Raw genomic sequence first — 19,936 nt, forward strand, 5'->3', positions numbered from 1 at the left:
AGGGATTTGGATAGGAAATTATCTTAAAATGGGCACTGAATGCATAATTACAACTTTTACATGTCCTGATCCCAGAAAGAATTTAACAAGTGTTGTTTCACCAAAGAATTTAACACTTGCTCCTCTACTGAAGAACTTCAAGGTCAAAAGAAGGATGAGCTCCATTACTGCAAGTACAGTCATGTAGGTAAGATTCTACCTGCTCTTAACAGAAGCCCAGACATCCAGACAGGCATCCAGCTCTACCTTCGGATCACCTAGAAAGTCAACTGCTTAATCTGCTTAGCTGTTGTCAGCAACTCTCACTGGGTCCTCATCTGCATCCTATTCAATACCTTGGAAATACATGGGCAGCGCTTAACAGAGCTGTCCCTCTTTCTGCTTTTTATTTAGACTAGGGAAGAAAAAGGAGCATATTGTGTCTCTCTAACTGTTTCTGCATGAGATGCTATGATGGACATAGAGCTTGAGCTGGTAAAAAGAATACCTCCCAAAACCATACTATTTCTTCCTTGAAAACTGCCTTCTATTTCATGCAAAGCTGAGGAGGGCATGGCCAGCTATACTATTTAAATAGCACATGATTCGAGCAGGCTGTTGCAATTTCAACTCAGCGCTTCTAATTATTAAAATATCCTGTCAGCACTATCAAAATCTGATGCATTTTACTTAAAAGAATCAACCTGATGCCATGACCCTGTGCTTCAGGCAATAACAACTTCATACCAAATCCAAATTTTAAAGGAAAATGCTCACCTCCAGAAAACTTCCCACACAGCGCAGAGTCTAGGGTGATCTCATCTTCCCCAAGTGCCTCAACAGTCACCTCTGGAAACTGCAGCAGACTGCTCGTTACCTGAGCCGTTAGGTCTCGCATTCTTCACTGCAAATAAAGAAAACAAGGCAGAGACTCCCTTCAGCCATAAATATCTTTGAGACTGACCCAAGCTTCATCAGTATGCAGTGACAAATCTCCCATACATCATTTGTAGCTCTTTTTTGCTCAAAAGAAATGGCACTTAGGACAGTTTTTCATCTCACAGCAGAGCAAAAGGAGACTTGTGAGCTTTTCTGATGCCTATGAGATCAACAAAAAGGGACACAGAGGGACAGACAAGATAAATAACAGGGAATAGAACAACAGATCAAGTTCAAGGCTACTCATACAGACAGGTTAACAAGATTTGATCCCAGAAAAATCATATTTTAAAAAGTTTGTGCTTTCCAGGAAGCATAAACCTACATCAGAATATAAGAAGTAGAAAGGATTCCCAAGCTCTATCCCCACTTTATCCCACTCAGCCCCCAGCATCTAAGATTCTGTATTAGATGCAGACCAAAGGTTTGATTTTCCTCTAAGTGAGAAAACTAACATGGATCAGAACTGGACATTAGGGCAAATTTACCCAGCTATCTGCTGCGGCTCTTGTATGACACAACTCTGGTTTCATTTAAGTGTTGTGCCTGTCTGACATGGCTAAGCAAGCAAAAGTTCCTAAGGTCTGCACTGAGTCAATGCTTGCCTCTACATTGCTCCCTTTATCTGGACAAACAGACATAGGTGCCAAGGGGCTCAGTACAGAACACAGCACTGAGGTATTTCATTGTTTCTCCCCCCAGCACAGGTTCTAGAATCTCGGCTTTATAACATAATTCTAGAATGGCCTTCTGGAACCACAGCAATCATCTTGTCCAACTGCCCTGCTGCTCAAGCCACCACCTAGAGCAGGCTGCCCAAGACTGGATGCAAGTGGATTTGGAACATTTAATTCTCCAACAGGTTTTTACAACCAGCAACATGACAAGATCAACTGCAGAAACACCTGCAACCCATGCAACAAGGCCTGGTGTTTGGTGACTCTCTCCTGTCCATTTAAGGATTCTATTCTCTCCACCACACCAGCAAACCAGCATCACAGCAGAAAAGACCTGTCACCACTGCTTCTCCAAAGCTATATGTGACACCTTAATTCCCAGAGCAGCACTCAGGCAGTCCCTGGCTGTCGGGCCCCGCCGCCCCCGGCAGCCACGCCGGCTAAGCGGCCGCCATGTCGCGCTCGGGCTGGTGCGAGCGCACGCCCCGCCCCTGCCGCAGGGCCCGGGCAGGGCTGGGGCTGGGGCTGGGGCTGGGGCTGGGGCTGGGGATGGGGCTGGGGATGGGGCTGGGGATGGGGCTGGGGCGGGGGCTGGGGCTGGGGCGGGGGATGGGGATGGGGATGGGGATGGGGCTGGGGCGGGGCGGGGGATGGGGATGGGGCTGGGGCTGGGGCTGGGGCTGGGGATGGGGCTGGGGATGGGGCTGGGGCTGGGGCTGGGGCGGGGGATGGGGATGGGGATGGGGATGGGGCTGGGGCTGGGGCTGGGGCGGGGGATGGGGATGGGGATGGGGATGGGGATGGGGCTGGGGCGGGGGCTGGGGCTGGGGATGGGGCTGGGGCTGGGGATGGGGATGGGGCTGGGGCGGGGCGGGGGATGGGGCTGGGGCTGGGGCGGGGCGGGGGATGGGGCTGGGGCTGGGGCGGGGGCTGGGGCGGGGGCTGGGGCGGGGGCTGGGGATGGGGCGGGGGCTGGGGATGGGGATGGGGCTGGGGCTGGGGATGGGGCGGGGGCGGGGGCTGGGGATGGGGCTGGGGCGGGGGCTGGGGATGGGGATGGGGCTGGGGCTGGGGATGGGGATGGGGATGGGGCTGGGGCTGGGGATGGGGCTGGGGCTGGGGCTGGGGCGGGGGCTGGGGCGGGGGCTGGGGCTGGGGATGGGGATGGGGATGGGGCTGGGGCTGGGGATGGGGCTGGGGCTGGGGCTGGGGCGGGGGATGGGGATGGGGATGGGGCTGGGGCTGGGGCGGGGGATGGGGATGGGGATGGGGCTGGGGATGGGGCTGGGGCTGGGGCGGGGGATGGGGCTGGGGATGGGGCGGGGGCGGGGGCTGGGGATGGGGATGGGGCTGGGGCTGGGGATGGGGCTGGGGCTGGGGCTGGGGCGGGGGCTGGGGCGGGGGCTGGGGCTGGGGATGGGGATGGGGCTGGGGCGGGGGCTGGGGCGGGGGCTGGGGCGGGGGCTGGGGATGGGGCGGGGGCTGGGGATGGGGATGGGGCTGGGGCTGGGGATGGGGCGGGGGCGGGGGCTGGGGATGGGGCTGGGGCGGGGGCTGGGGATGGGGATGGGGCTGGGGCTGGGGATGGGGATGGGGATGGGGCTGGGGCTGGGGATGGGGCTGGGGCTGGGGCTGGGGCGGGGGCTGGGGCGGGGGCTGGGGCTGGGGATGGGGATGGGGATGGGGCTGGGGCTGGGGATGGGGCTGGGGCTGGGGCTGGGGCGGGGGATGGGGATGGGGATGGGGCTGGGGCTGGGGCGGGGGATGGGGATGGGGATGGGGCTGGGGATGGGGCTGGGGCTGGGGCTGGGGCTGGGGCGGGGGCTGGGGCGGGGGCTGGGGCTGGGGATGGGGATGGGGCTGGGGCTGGGGATGGGGCTGGGGCTGGGGCGGGGGCTGGGGATGGGGATGGGGATGGGGCTGGCTCTCCCTGCCCGCCTGCCTCAGCGGCAGCACCCGCGGGCATGAGCTCACCGCGACAGCGCCGTGCTAAACTCGGGCAGTGCAGCCAGAGGGCAAGGAAGATGGGCCTAAGGGGGAAGCTGTCTGAGGAGTGGCTGAGGTTTCTTGGTCTGATCAGCCTGGAGGAGACTGGGGGCAGACCTCGCTGCAGATACACCTTCGTCGTGAGGGGAAGGGGGGGGCGCGCACCGATCTGTGCTCTGCGGTGCCCAGTGACAGCACCTGAGAGAATGGCCTGAAGATGTATCAGGGGAAGTTTACGCTGGGTATTAGGAAAAGTTTCTTCACCCAGAGGGTGGCTGGGCACTGGAACAAGCTCCCCAGCACCAGCCTGACAGAGCTCAAGAAATGTTTGGACAATGCTCTCACAGGCACATGGCGTGTTTAGGGCCAGGAGTTGGATCCTTGTGGGTCCCTTCTAACTCAGTTATCTGTGATTCTGTGTGAGAACGTGCTACATTTTGGTGTTCAGCTCCAGGATGACAGATATGTACGTAACACTACATAGTACTTCAAACCAATGAACACCAGACATATGCATTACACTTAGGTAAATAAGGAGAGATAAAAAACACAGACCAATCTACAGCAGTGTATTAGTGAAAACTGGTTTTAGTTGCTTCTCTGAATAAGATCTTACCTGGTCCATGTAACTGTTGGGTCCTGCTAAGATGAGCACACTGTTCTTGTCCTTTAAGGAAGATAATCAGGGTCAGAAGTCTCAACAGGTCAGATCAAAAGCAAAGGTTTTTCTGTGCCCCTGACTCCCGGGATCATCTATGCTTGTGCTATTGGTTTTCACAGAAATCACACACCCACCTCCTGCATCCTTCTCTCACTGTTATTAAAATCCCAGTTGTAGTATCAAAATACAAGCAAGTAGTCATTCACTAATAATTCATGTTTCAATTCAGGTTTAAACCAAGTTCTGCAGCAATGCACAGCACATAAATGCCTGCTGTAAGCCATGACACAGCCAAGGAGGAACTGACCTGAATGGTCACATCAATAACCATAACTTGCATAGTAATAATCAATAACCATAACTAACATAATAATTTTTCACTCTACCTCACATATTGGTCATCCACACAGCCCAGGGCTGGAAAATGCATTTTACTTTAGGAACAGCTTTAATTAATCAGGAACCACAGAATGTTTATTGTCAAGCATATCAAAGGTGTGGGAACCCCAGGCTTGCTCTGGGGTCCCATGTGGTGGTGAAATTTCTCCTCCAACCCATGCTTCCAAAGAAAAACTGCACAGGCTCTTGTCATTCGGTCTCAAGGCAGTTTATTGCTAGCTATCTAAAAGATTGTCTTCTTGGGCTGCGGCTGCTTGGTCAGCGGCCTGGACAGAGGCACACACACACACTCTGACATCCTCTCTGTCTGCTGTCTTCTCACCTCGCCCAGGGCTGCTGCTATCTTTTATATGATATATTATGTATTACATGTTTATAGTTTCCCCCTAATACCTACTACCTATATTACAAAGTGCTTTTCTACTCTAAACCAATCTGTGAGTGCCAACATCACCAAGAACATGGAGGTAAGGAAGAAGAAGGAGGAAGAACAGGATCAGCCCACTTTCCTCCATCTTAGAACTTCTGACCCCCATGTACAAAGTAAAACCCCCCTGTACAAGTGCTAAAACCCCCCTGTACAATACTAAAAATATTTCCCCTCTGTTTTGTAACTACTTTTACTATACTATCTAACCCTTTGTGACTGCTTGTTCCACCTCCAAAGTTGGTAACTCATTCCATGGCTCAAACTCAAAATCACAGCTGTTTCCAGCTGTCTGTCAGGTTCTAAAATGCTTCTGACCAAGGCCTGGAACCTCTAAAAATGTCTGAGAGAATTTTGAGTTCCAACACAAAGGGACTCATTACCTTGACTACTTTGGTGAAAAAAGCATTCCTGGAATGGAAACCCAGAAGTTTGCACAGAAGACAGAAAATAAACAAACACTCTCCTATTACCTAAAATCCTATTATTTCATTATTTTCAGATTGGCCTAGACTAATTGGTTGCAAGCATTGCCGAACTACTAATGAGAACTTGTAGATTGTTTTCTGCTAAAGTTTCTTTTTTCCCCCCACCAGAAATCAAGAACTTTGCTATATAGTAGTTACATGGGAAGTAATGAAATTGCAGCAAACAAATTTATTGCACTGACAGCCCTGAGAGTAGTCTTCCATGAGAGGAAGTTCTGATGGGGGATTAAATAGTTATCTGTGCCCTTACTTGCACACTGGACATGTACAAATATTAAGGCAAATAAACAAAATCAACAGGAATCAGCACTTCAAACACTGAGTGGCTATTGAAAGTAAAATAGATTTAACTCTCCTTCATGTTATAACCTAGAACAAATACTTTAGTCAGCCTTAGCTTATATTTAAGAAAAGAAAGTTTGTGAGGTAATTCAAGATAATCATTTCCACTGTAACATTTATTTTCTTACAAAATACCTTTCAACAGCCCTTATTCATCCTCCCATCACTAATATCTCCACCTGCGTGCTTCGGAAATAAAGTCTGCCATTGCACCCCATTTTATTCTTCCTGAAAGCTAAGATTCTGCTGACCCAAGGTGGTCAACCTTCCAGTGGAGTTTTCTCTGGGGTTACACCCTAAAAGTACAGATGCACAATCTGGCTTCAGCTTTTACCCATCCAGCACTTCTTTAGGGGATAAAAGCATTAAGGAACCAAGGAATTCCCTTTCTATAGAAAAACTTCAGAATATTCTATTTAGCAATGAGCTATAGCTCCTGTGAAATTCCCACCTTGTTTGCTAGAAAATTTCAGCTCTGTGCCCCGTTTTTTGCATCCATCCATCCACCATCACCATGCATCCCACCTCCTCTACAGGTCCCTCCTGCCCTTCTCTGACACTGCTACTCTCTCCTTCTCAGATCCATGTGCAAACAGCTGCAAAGCTTTTCCACTCATCCTTCACACAAGTAGCAAGCCCACACCGACAGCACCCACATATAGTCTATTTTCTCTTCATTACAAACCCATCCTTGAGCTGGCACCTTAACACTTGTTCCCCAACTTCTTCCTTTCTTCAGGCTCTAAACAGAGCCACAGTGTCTGGTTTTGCTTCCATTTCTTTCTATGTCCTTCAAATTTCTCAGCGCCCACTCCTTGATACACATTATGTTCAGGAGGCTCCTTTTTAAACTGTTCCCTAGGGAAACTGATCAGCACTGGAGAACTGCGCACCAAACCCAAGTTACAAAAAAAGGGAAAAAAGAGTAAAACATTTCAACACATAATTAAAACTCCTTTTAAGTAAAAAGTTACTAGAAAACTGCAAACCTAAATTAAATCTATTGCCAATCGTCTTCTGCTATTGCTTGCTTTCTGACTAAGCACAGAAAAATGAGGATATTTTAGCTGAAGTATAAATAAAATAGATGTCAAAATCTAATAAAATCTGCTAATGCTATATTTTCATTTTTTTCGAATAATTTTTATACCAAAAAATATACATATATTTAAGTATAAATTGCAGAAATGCATTAAAACCCTATTAGGCAATCTTCACTAGCATTTCATCAATCAATTAAATTTGACATTAATCAGAATATCTTACAAATACTCTTGCACACTACATAAAACAGATTTGATATCTGTATTCTATTCAAATTTTGAAAATTTTACCTTTTACCCCATTTTCTGAGCTATTCACTGCACTTCTGAGAAATGTGAATACAAAAAAATTGCTAAACTTCCCTCCCCTTTCCTCTCTGACCATATTTATAGTCATTCATGTACAAAATGCACAGAAAATAATTACTAACTTGGCTCAAAGGTCTCCGTTTACCACCACTTTCAGATTTTAAACTTTTGACTTCTTTTTTTAAGCTATCATTCAATCTTGAATACTTTCCCAAAGAAGAAAAACATTCAAGTGCATGCAATTGCTTCTCTAGAGTGATCTGTTCTGAGATAGAAAAACCAAATCCCCAGAACAATCTTTCACAAGCTTAGTCTGTTAATACATTCATTCACTATGTACTATTAATTATTAATTAAGCTATTAATTAATAAATAACTTATGTCTTAAATAACTGTAGTAGTTTTTACTAATTGAAAAGTTTAATATCAGGTTCCACCATTTCTGTAGTCTTCCAAGTTGCACCTATATATAAATTAACATACAGAAAAATAATCAACTGTCTAAAAGACTGCACATCAAAATAGTACTTCCATGTCTGCTTTTAAAAGAATAGGTTTGTGACTTTATTTATACAAATTGAAACTTCATAGGGACATATACTCCTTAATGCAAGACTGTTAATGAAATAATGATTCAAAAATACAGTTTGTAACTAAGATTTCTGTACATTTTTGTACCTTTTTCAGACTATTATATAGGCTTTGCCATCAGGTTTTCAGTGCTGTGATATGCAGGTTTTAAATACTGCAAAGCATGTTTACAGACAGTAAGTATTTCAATTATAGTAGCAGTCATATTATGAAAATAATTTTGGCTCAAATTTCAAAGTATCTGGGTAGTATTCCTTTACATCAGATATGCTATTGTAAGCATCACACCATCTGTACAGTTAACTTTTTGCTGACAACAAATTTTAAGAAATAATGACACATCTGAGGTGTGATCTGTTTTTATGAACTGAAGAACAGCTTTCCCAAAATTTAAGACAAATACAAAAAAAAACATTACACAACTTAAAACACAATTGTTTACATTCTGACTTCAATACAGTACAACTTAACCGTGAATGTAAGGAATTACCAGTTTGTATTGTAAGTCCGATTATTTGTGCCAGGTCAAACATAATTTAAAAATTAAAACTAGTATGTTTAAAATGTTTACTTGTTACAGGAATTCTAAACAAACTTTTTAAAAGCTTTTGGAATCACTTTTGAGTCTGTAACTCCCACAAACCAACATTAAAAGTTCTAAGCAATAAAGGTCATTCAACCCAATATTCTCTCAAAAATCTATCAGACAGTAAGCACATTGAGTATATATTTTTATTTAACATTCCTAAAATAAGCTGTATTTACATATTATATAAATGTATGAAGTCTTAATATAAAATAGAAAACTGCATTGACTGAGGAAATCACACTCCATATGGAGTTACTTACTGAAGACCATTTTTTATGAAATTTTACAATAATTTATATAAATTATCTGTTCCAAATTAGATTATTTTTCTTATTTTTAATAATTCACACAATTTTGATGACTATACAAACAGTGGTGTACATTATAAACTTAAAAAAACAGTTACAGCATCTTCCGGCACACAACTGGCTTTGGAAAATTAGACAGTCTTTTTTTGTTCTTTCTTAGGGTCTTCCCTGATGCATCTGTAGTTTCTTTCTGTCTGGTTTTTTTTCCATCAACTGGACTTCCAAAAGGAGAGATGAATTTTATTTCTACTGGTGGAGGTGACCAAGACTCTTCTTTTGTGGTTCTGAAAAGAAGGACAAGCATAATATCAATTTTTCCGTACTAACAGTATTTAATTGAGGAAAAAAATGACATGGAATTCCAAAATCAATTTTAAAAAATGCATGGGCTTCTTTGTAGATAGAATTAAAATAACATAAATCAGGTTTGCTTTGCTTTCATTCTCTTTATTCATTGTCTGGCCAACTCCCACCTTGTATGAGAAGCTAAACTGGAGGAGCCTGAGTTCATAAGGTGGAATAAGAAAATGTAAGAGTATTGCAATGTCACCACTGCAATAAGTATCCACCTGCCCTTTTCTGTGGAGTTGTGTTATTTGTATGTTTTATTATCCCTGTATTATGTATTGGTTTATTCCTTTGTACCCCCATGTACAACTTGGTTTATCCCCAGTTTTCCCGCCTTGTCCTCCCTTCCCGCCTTTCCAGTATCTATCCATCACCCTGGAAGAGGCACTTTACCCCTCCCTGGTGCCTTGTCTGTCACTCGGTGCCCCTTCCCATCCATCCAGAAGCTTCCACCTTGGGCACCGGGTGATTGGGCGAGGGCCTGGGGCCCCTCTCATATCCTTCCCCCATTGGACCACGTTGTATCACCCCATCCAGGAGCCACTCCCTATCCCTATCCCTATTGGTTACCGGTCTTCCCCTCCCTTACAGTTTATAAGCCGGTGCAAGCACCTTGTGCTCGTTCCTGTTGGCTGGCACCGTTCTAGGATATTTGGCCCCGTTGGCCACAATAAACTCGGACTTAGCCCCCAGCAGGATCCGCTCTTCATTTATCACCACGAGGCTTGCCAGCGCTGCCCGGAACCCACAAAGGCACTCTCCAAACCCCAGTTGGGAGCGGCGGAGGGTGCCTCCATCGCCCGCCCTCGCCCCAGGACGAGCTAGCCGGGGCTGAGATCAGGGATCTGTGGCGGGAGCGCGGCACTTTTCTATTCCCTCCCTCTTCCATTTCCATTAGCAAAACAAACCCTTAAATGGGAAAAGGTGCCTATTAGACCAGCGAGCTGGATTAGCTGATGTAGTGAGAGAAGACCTGCACAGCCAAATGTGGAAAAAGTAGTTAGATACTTCTAAGAGCTGAATCACCATCACATTAAGAAATGCAAATAACTATTCAAAACTTATTTCATACTTGCTTGCTTTCTTCATTTTTGATTTTGGAGTTCTACCTCTCTTCAATTTTTGCTTTCCCCCGGACTCTGTGGATTTGGTATCCTCTTCCTCTTTAGCTGGAAGCTCCTATATTAAGACAACAAAAATTTTACTCATTAACAACTTCTTAGACTTCTATGGAATAATAACTTTTTTTTCATTAAGAAATCATGCCAAAGTTATTTCCAAAAGTACCCTTTGTTTGCAAAAACAAACCTTCCACATCAAATTATTTTACCATCCTAAAGGTTAAAATTCTGAAATTAACAGATAACATACCAAGTAAATTTAAAGAGAGCCACTGTGCCTTTTGCTAAAGGCAAAACAGTATCAATTCCTGATTTACAGAGATTCAAAACTGACTTTTGTAGCTAGTTTTCATGAAGAAAAAGAATTAGATTTTTAACTGAGTCATTTAAAGCTCTATTTAGATGTTTCCAATGAAAAAGGCAAGGCATTGCAAAGCACAATCTCACAATCTCAAAAAATGCTACAGAATTAAAATCAAGAACATGGGACAACTGGAATTTTTACTTACTGCTTCTTTCACAATTCGGGAAATGCTAGGTACAGTTTTTCTCTTTGACCTCAAAAGAGGGGGTGAAAAGACAAATTGAGAAGACAAATCCGGATCTAAATCCTGAAACTTCACAGGATGGTCTGTTTTTCCAGCTAAAATAACAATGCATTGTTAGAATGCACATACATTATACAGGAAGGACCATAATATTAAATTACAGCTGACAAAGAGCACAACAGCTTCCCAAAATAAAGGTCCAATCAGCTTTATAAACACTCCATGCAAAGGTGTTTTCCCCCTAGTAACCACCTCTAGGGATTCATTCTTTTACCATAAATAGTGAAACGAAACTAAGCCAATGTAGTGATTTTACCTGCACCTACATAATCAAAGATATTATACTCCAGAGGCATCAACAGTCCTTACATATCTCAAAAACATTTACCATGTACTTTAATTAAAAACTCTTGTGTACACTAACTTCACTGACAAAGTATACACTCATGAAAAATAATCACACATTTAAACAGCTGAACAGTTTGTTGCAGGATGCAGCTCATCTGAACTTGAAAACTGAACAGAATTTGGAAACATGCATCCTTTATTTTTCTTGTTGTGGGGGGAAAGGGTGGCAATCACATATTCACAAATAATCTCTGGTTTTCAAAATCTGACAGAAATTAAGTTTCTTACAAAAAATATAGTTTAAATTTAATTTCATGGCTTAGATCAGCTTCATAATCTATTTCTACCAGAACTAAGCAGGCAGTCACATAGTCTTCAGCCACAAGATTAACTGTCTCTTGACAATTTTTTTCTTTTGCATGCTTACATTCTTTACAATACTTAAAACATCCTCACAGTCTGTTTTTGGTGGTTTAAAGAAGAGGGTATGCCCTCTTTTGCATATAGACATAGTGTACTTACCTTCAAATTTCTTTGTCAGCTTTGTGAGAGGAGGAGAGAAAAGGAAAGCCTCATTTTCCTCAAGGGACAGTTTCTGATGGATGGCAGTCCTGCTGGATCTGGTTCTTGTAACACGATCTGTCAGAGCTCTTGATGTCTGATCATGTCCTGAGGGGTTTATGTCTTCAAGCAGCAAAGGACTGCCACCAGGTCCTTGGGAGGTCTCCTCAGACATTGATCTCCTCTTCCTGCCCCGACGCCCTGTCCTTACCGTAGTCCTGGGTGTGGTTGGCTTCTCGCCTGGCTCTGCAGGAGTTTGTTCATGAGTATCCACTTTTTCTGGGTTCTCATGTGGCACTTTCCTAGTTTTTCTCTTAGGAGTATCAAGGGCTTCTACTTTCATACCTGAATGTATGTCTTCCTGAGAAGAGGTAGACTCTGGGTCTGCCAAGAGGTTTTGTGCCGCCTTCCTAGCACTTCTTCTAGGCGTGACAGGAAGTTTAAATTCTGTTTGAGAAAGCGATGATTTAGACACATCAAGATCAGAATTTTCTGAAACTTCTGATGAACTAATCTTTCTCCTTCTGCCTCTTTTACTTGGCACAGGTAAAACAAGTTGGTCACTAAGCTGCACCTGTTGATCTTTGGCAGCATCTTCTGTAAACTGTAGATTAAAGCTTTTCAATTTTCTTGCACTTCTACTGGGACTGACTGCTGTTTTTACTTTGTGATCAGTGTCAGTCTTGCCAGCTTGTGGATTTCCAGCTGAACGTTTTCCTCCTTTAGTCCTTTTGGAGTCAAAAGAAGCAATAATGTTGCCTTCAGCAAGAGGCATTTCCTCATTAACCTCTTCTTGGAGTTCAGATGCAGCTTCCTTTGCTCTCCTTAATCCTCTTCTGGAAGTAACAGGCCGTGTACTGTCAGATAAGGTTTGTCCATCAGAATGGCTGCTTTCTGTTTTTTCTAAATTAGACAGTTTAGGTTTCCTACCTTTCCTAGGAGTAACAGGTGTTACAGGTATTTGCTCCTCTTGAGCCTTTCCCTCTGTTTGGAGCCTGGGAGTCTCAGAGGATTCTTTTGTTTGCCTGGTACTTCTCCGAGGAGACAGTCCAAGCAGAGCACGACTGTCGGTCTGCAGCAGCTGCTGAGTGCCTGCTGACAGAATACCCAGACTTCTGCTCAGCTGTCCCCTTGTGCGTGTTCTTGGAGCAGTGCCATAATGAGGTCTGCTGGTTTCCTCTCCCACTGCTTCTAGCACAGGTGTTAAGGGAGCTTTTGCCTTCTGGAATCTAGTTACCTTTTTACCTATGGTTTCATTAATTGATTGTTCTACAACTTCAGATGTAAATTCTTTACTTCTCGTGTCCTTGATTACATCCAGTAAGTTTTCAGCAATGGCAACCTTAATAGGTTCAGGCACATATGGGAGTGACTCTGCAATATTTTGGGATTCCTCATCACCAGTTACAGTGGACACTGAGTTTGTAACATGTTCCTGGCTTTCAGTATTTCCTAAATTGGTCACAGGCTTTTCTTCTGTTCTTGTGTCATCTGGTTTCGAAGCATCTACTGATGTAGGGTCTCCCATCTCTGCTTCACCTTCTTCTCCTTCCAAAACTAAGGTAAAATTATTCTGAGCTAGAAAAAGGTCTCCGTCTCCCTCAGCTACATCACGTTCACTATCTTTATTATCATGCAAATCACATGCAAACTGTTGCTCTATATTTTCATAGCTATAATGAAGATCGCTTGATGGATCTAGCTCACTATATGGTGATGTTTCAGGTGCTGGTTCTGAGGCATCTTCTATAACCTAAAGTTAAAAAATGTCTGTTAATACTTTATTCAATACCAAACAGACTAACTTCACACTGAGCTAGATGAAACTGAAGACCCTTCCATTAAGATCACCCCTGAATGTGAAACAATGTGCTTTTGTACTCCAGCTAAGTGTTTATGTATTTGAGGCACAGGGATCAAAGACATCCCTGTGTACAATTCACAAGCTCTGTTTCTGATATTTCTGTTCAGAACTGACCATTTGCCACTGCCCATGACCAGGAGCAGTTTTCCAGCACAAGGTGTGTATGCAACCAGCGGTGACCAGTACATTGCAGTGCCCTCTGCAGCCAGAGTGACCCACTCTGCCTCTGGGAAGGTAAAATACAATTGGGCCCCCAACACTTAAAGCTTCAGTCATGATAGTTCTGACAATAGCACTTACACTGGCCAGGTATCACATCCAACAACTCAACTTTGACTCCTCACTTTGAGGAGTCACTTGGATTGCATGAGATTACACATAGTTTCTAAATACCTCCATCTCTTGAAGAAATATCTTGACAATAAATTCACTCATTACTGAGAATTCTGTGTCTTAAGAAGGAACAAACGACCTATGCACCTAAATAATTCTGAATTTGGTTCTCACATTTTTTGTCCTTTGGTAACTGGCTACCAGTACAAAGAGGCTGCACTCCTGTAACTTTTTTATTGTCTTTAACATTAAAACTATTTTTTAAAGTAAAATGAAGTTTGAATTCTAATAAATCAAATTAATGCCTAACTAGTTTAAAAAATAGTTTAGGTTTCTATTTTGGTTTTGTTTGCTCTTAAAGGCTTAAGTCTTGACAGGTGCCATTCATATTATAGGAACAGAAAATGCAGAAGAGAAAAACATATCTGCCCTTACAATACTGAGTTTTTAAACTTGTGTTAAGCAGCTCAAGAAACATACACATTTTTGAGTGTCTTCAAATTGTCATTAGAACAGGTCTGTCCTCAATTTGCAAACTATTCTACTGTGTAGAAATTGGGAAAATAGTTTACTTACATTAATTTCCTCCGTTTTTGGAGGATTGTAAGAAACAGGGACTTCTTCAGCTTCAGCTGCTTCAGGGTTACATTCTTCAGGTAAATCCACACACTTGCTCTCAAGGCGATTTTCAGACTGAGTACTGACCATGTCCTCACTGTCAAGGATACTTATCACAGCTAGAAGAGATTTATGCAATTTTATCTTAACCTTTATATAAATGATGGAAGTTTAAGCAAAAAGAAGTAACAGAGCTAGCAAGAGCCAACAATATGGTTCTCCATCCTGCCACATATATTGGGCTTTTGCCAAAAGGTAAAACTATTGTGCTGGTTTTGGCTGGGATAATAATTTTCTTCATAATAGCTGGTACTGCTCTATTCTGAATTTGTGCTGAAGGCAGCATTAATAACAGGGATGTTTTAGTTACTGCTAAGCAGCACCTACACAGAGCCAAGGCCTTTCCTGCTTGCCAACAGTGAGTGGGCTGGGGGTGCACAAGGAGATGGGAGGGAACACAGCCAGGACAGCTGACCTCAACTGACATCCCATAAAATATGGCAGTATGTTCAGCATAAAAGGAAGGTGAAAGAAGGAAGAAGCAGGAGACATTACAACTTATGGTGTTTGTCTTCCTTCCCATGACCCATTTGCCTGTTTTCCTGGAGATGGCTGAACACCAGCCTGACAACAGAAGTAGTGAATGAATTCCTTGTTTTGCCTGACTTGTGTGCAAGACTTTTGCTTTCCCTATTAAAGTGTCTTTATCTCAACCCATGTGTTTTTTCACCTTTAGCTCTCTGACCCTCTCCCCCATTCACCCAGGGGAAATGATTGAGTAGTGGGGCTTAGTTGTCAAGTGGGTTTAAACTGTGACAACTACAGATCAGCTAAAGGATGCAGTCCCACGGCAAGGAGGAAAAAATAAGTTGTCAAGTCCATGGAGGCGACAAAAAGAGGACAATGTGGCTGGAAGGCACACTGGTAGACAGTTGCTTCAGTCTGAATACTGAGGATCGTCTTTTAAAATAGTAAATCAAGCAGCAGATCCTATGGCACACAAATTGGAAGTGGTGTACAACATTAAAATAAATACTGATCTCTCCTTATAATACTTTAAGTTCTACCAGCATCTCAATATTCTGATCAAGAACGAAAAGATTCACTATGCACTGTCTACAAGGACTTTCTTTAAGGTGGGTGTTCTCTCTACAGTTTAATTAAAGTTAGCAGTAACACACTACTACTATTTCAATCTGTGACCCCTACAGTGGTATGGCACATTTGACTTGAGAAGCTCTGCTACCCTACCACACAGAACATTTCCAACATACATTCACGGTCTGCCTCTGGGGATTCAGCGAGCTGTGGATTTGTTGCAAGCAGTATGGCTTTTTCTTCTGATGAAGAGGTCATTTCAGACTCCTGGTAGGTTGTTTCACTTCATGAAAAGAGAAATTCATCATAAAGGTTGAAAACACACCTTTAAGAACCTTACAAGTCACTTTCTCACTGTAAAATCTTCAAGTTTCAAACCACAAAAAATACTATAAAAATTAGAAATCCCTCTATCAACATATTCAATTTGTGACTCAATTTGTAATTCACTTTGTAACTCATTTTATGCAACGAATTACTTAACAATTCTTAACATTCTTAATAATACTTAACATTCTTTCCAGCTACCCAACACTAAATAATAACATAACAGAGATGCATTACAGAATAATTTAGTATTTATCTTCTGTAGAAAGAGGGCAACTACAATAACAGGAGTTCAGGACCAACTGAACAGAAGTCTGTACAGGTGAAAGTTACCACTTGAAATTAAAAGTTCTCTCACTGCTAACATTCTGTCTTTATCACTCAGCAGTTGCAGCTTTTAAAGTACCTGGTGAGAAAATGGCTTCCTTTTCCATAAACAAATAGATGCTAGTTGAGCACACACAGAAAACAGAAATCAAGTGTAAAAAATACGTCAGAAAGTATTCAAACTCCAAAATAAACCCACTGAAGTTACAGGACACTCAGGATTCATTTTTAACTACACAATTCCCAGAAAAAATTTTCAGGGCTTATGTTCAGTTATCTGCTTAGTAAGTCTCACAAAGTCTGTATGGGACTGTTGAATGAAGTCTTTATCATCATATTTGGGGGTCTGCAATGATTTGAGAAAAATGGCTCAAATTGACAGTTAGTCAATGTGCATTACATTCACACCAGATTACTTTTGGTCACAGACAGAATGGAATAGACAGGCTCTTACACATAACACGGGAAAGTACTAATCCCAGATCAAAATCAGTTTTCAAACACAGAAATGCCAGCAGCTATATGCTGTGTGAACCCAAAGATGTATCTACTTCATAAGCTCACCTTTCATTTCCAGTCCCAGAAGTTGCAGCCTCAGAAGCTTTAAACACCACCTTATTATACTCAGGAAGGGTATGATTTTCAGCATTTGATTCTTCCACAAATCCTACAAAAATTAAAGAGATGGATGACTTCCCTGTTGCACTCAACATCACTTACTTTAAACTGCTCATGAGTTAAAAGTGATCCTTTATGCATTTCACCTAGGATAGGGACTTAACAAAATAATGCTACCAAGACTTCAAATGCATAGATGGCCTGTGTTCTACTTTCCAGTAGAACAAGAAGTCTGATGCATAATTTCAGTCAAACTATGTAAAAATTCCTGCAAATTATAGAAGTACCCTTAAACATAACCAGAAGCCAATGTTTTAAACACATATCCCTTTCAAAACTCCCATACTGTTGCTTTTCAGCTGCAGCTACACAAAAAAAAAAATGTCAGCCAAGGAAAGTATACATTCGTAAGGTCCAGGATACCTAAAAAAAGACTTAAAACATTGAGGTAATTTTAAAAGCCTAGGACATTTGTGAAAACTCATCATTAATTGCTGCACTCCTCAGTAATTCCGTCTTTTGAAGACATTTGAAAAATTCAGAAACTGAGGTTATCATCATAGGACGAAACATACCTGCTTCTTTTCTTTGTCCTGAAGAATCTGGTTGTTTCATCTGGAAAGGTTTATCTTCAACCATTTCACTTTCTTCCTCTTTCTCCAATTCTTGAACATCAACAGTTTCTTCAGTGGAAGAATTAGCTGGTTTAGCAGCTATAATGATGATATCATCTTCAAAATCACCAGATGATTTTGCATCATGATACTCCAAAGTGGTCTGGTCTGACCTGACAGAGAAGTTACTATTTTCCTTACTGACATCCATCTTCTCCAAACCATCTCCAGGTATGCTTTCTGAAGATTCCTGCAATTCAGCATGATCATCCCCAGGACTGCTCACAGTAAACAGAGTTGGTTGAGTTCTACTTTCTTCAGACCAAGCATCCTCCACCAAGCCACGATGATGCTCAGATGAAGCTCCAAATAGTGCTTTATCATCTTCTGTCACCTAAAATAAAAGTTCTGATCAGCAACATGAGTCTGCTGGTTGTCAAAGCAAAACAAAAAAACCCAACCAATACTGGTATTTCCAAGTTTCATATGTCCCCTTAGCAAGGGAATGAAAAATTAACTTGCATTCTAGCATTATCTTAGATTTAAGGTGGGGTGTAAAAAATAATTACACGTTAGATTGCTTATTGAGTTTCCATGACCTTGAAGAATTAAGATTAAATCAGTCTTGCTCACTATGTCATTTCAAGGCTCTTCACTAGGTTAACTAGTGTGTTTTTGTGAAGACAAAGCTTTGCCTAGTAACATCCTAACTCAAGATTTCTCTAATTTATGCTTGCCCTTTCAACAAACACATATGCACTACTAAAATATGCTGGTGTTCAACTATGCCTGTGACATGGAACAAGCAAATTAATCTGGCCACTATTAGTAAGAATTTCATACAGGAGAGAGTACATCTTGTTACAATTGAGTAGCTCCTTGTAACATATACCAACTACTCACACATGGCACATGCCCCTGTTGTGCCCCCAATTTGGGTACATTATGCTGGCAATTGGCTGATGGGCTGAACCACAGAATCCAGCTACACAGCTGCAGGAGCAGAAGGGACCACAGCTGGTCAGATCGACCCACTGCATTTGAAAACTACATGGGTGCTATCCCTGGTGCAAGGCAAGAAGCAAACCCGAAAACTTTGAGCCTGAGAGAACAAAACACTACAGTTCTCTTCATCAGGAGTCTCTTTTTACCATCATTTAAGTAAATCCAATGTTGCAAAATGACAGGTTAAGAGTCAATGCATCTTTATGACTTTTGTTACTTTCCTAGATGCTCAATTTACAAAATTTAACAAACCCAAACAAGAGGCTCCATTATATTCCTTACCTTCCTGCAACACTACCATTTGAAAAGGTACAGCTGAAAGGTGAACTAACATTCTGAACAACATCTGAGTAAAACCAACCATGGTCCCTAATGTATGTTATGATTATGTTCCTGCAAGAACATGATGTTACAAAATGTCTAGCATAACAGTCTTTGTTTTTTATCAAATTCTGCCATTCTGATTCACAATCCAGATTCTCAGTATAAGGAGTTTTGGCAAACTAAAGTCTAAATTAAATCACAGCATTATCTACAAAACTCACTAACTGCAGTCTAGCTTACCCCAACAGTCCACTTTGCATATGAGCTCTCTTCCCTGAAAGATATTCTAGGTTCCTTTGCTCGTAGAGGAGGAGTAACTGATCGTCCTGGGGATGCAGAGGGAGTTGCTAGGGGCGTAGTGCGAAGGCTGGACCTGAGAATAGACTGAGGAGTAAACCCAGGAAAACCAGAAGATGTGGCCAAAACTTTAGCTCTCTAGGAAAAGAAATAAAAACAATTAATTTAGGACCAGTTAAATCTTCAAAACAGAAGACTGTACATAAATTACAAAAAATTACATTACCCTAAATTGTGAACTGTTTACAGCAGCAGAAAGTTTTGCCTCTGCACTGTTCTTCCAAAAATACCAACATTTTCAAGATAAAAATGCATGCTTTTTATATTTCCCTTCGTTTGTCTTCGTAATGGCATAAAAATAAATGTTATTTTTCAAAATTACTTCTTCAGGAAGCAAGGATATGACATCTTGTTTTCTGCAAGATGTTTTCTGCAATCCTACTAATTTTTGCAATTTCTACACTGCTCTCATAAAAGGCACACAACTTTAACTTCACTATGCACAACAGCGTTTTCAGTCGCCACATCTGACAGCCATCTGCAAAGAGATGGACACACTTTTTTTTCATTAATTAATCACCTACACACAAGAGGAAGAGACACTGTTGCAAAAATACCTACACATCTTCATGTGGAAGCATTCAGCTGTTCTTATCTCGTATTATTTTACAGTACTGAAAGGGTTTCAAAAGAGGAGGATGAAGCTAGTTCATCCTTCTACATATCGTACGTATGGTACTTCAGAAGGTGGAAAAACGGAATTGCTGCATACAATAAAAATACATTTAGTTCACAAAGCTATGGGACAATCAGCTGTCCACTGCAATCAGCTGAGACCTAAAGTTTC

General features: G+C 42.5%; 1 protein-coding gene across 3 annotated transcripts in view; it reads right to left on the reverse strand.

Annotated features, from left to right (window-relative positions):
- Positions 1 to 7,787: 7,787 nt before the first annotated feature.
- Positions 7,788 to 19,936, reverse strand: part of LOC110481665 (protein ELYS) — a 42,113-nt gene continuing 29,964 nt past the window's right edge. For all 3 annotated transcript variants that reach the window (XM_077782043.1, XM_077782045.1, XM_077782044.1), the window contains exons 28-36: positions 19,033 to 19,227; positions 17,425 to 17,857; positions 16,796 to 16,898; positions 15,754 to 15,860; positions 14,438 to 14,598; positions 11,626 to 13,417; positions 10,717 to 10,850; positions 10,159 to 10,265; positions 7,788 to 9,022 (exon numbers count right to left, since the gene is read on the reverse strand). In XM_077782043.1, the coding sequence (XP_077638169.1) occupies positions 8,833 to 9,022; positions 10,159 to 10,265; positions 10,717 to 10,850; positions 11,626 to 13,417; positions 14,438 to 14,598; positions 15,754 to 15,860; positions 16,796 to 16,898; positions 17,425 to 17,857; positions 19,033 to 19,227 (3,222 nt within the window). In that variant the 3' untranslated portion in view covers positions 7,788 to 8,832. The remainder of the gene's footprint in view (positions 9,023 to 10,158; positions 10,266 to 10,716; positions 10,851 to 11,625; positions 13,418 to 14,437; positions 14,599 to 15,753; positions 15,861 to 16,795; positions 16,899 to 17,424; positions 17,858 to 19,032; positions 19,228 to 19,936) is intronic.

Source organism: Lonchura striata, chromosome 3 (assembly GCF_046129695.1).
Source record: "Lonchura striata isolate bLonStr1 chromosome 3, bLonStr1.mat, whole genome shotgun sequence".
Classification (NCBI taxonomy): domain Eukaryota; kingdom Metazoa; phylum Chordata; class Aves; order Passeriformes; family Estrildidae; genus Lonchura; species Lonchura striata.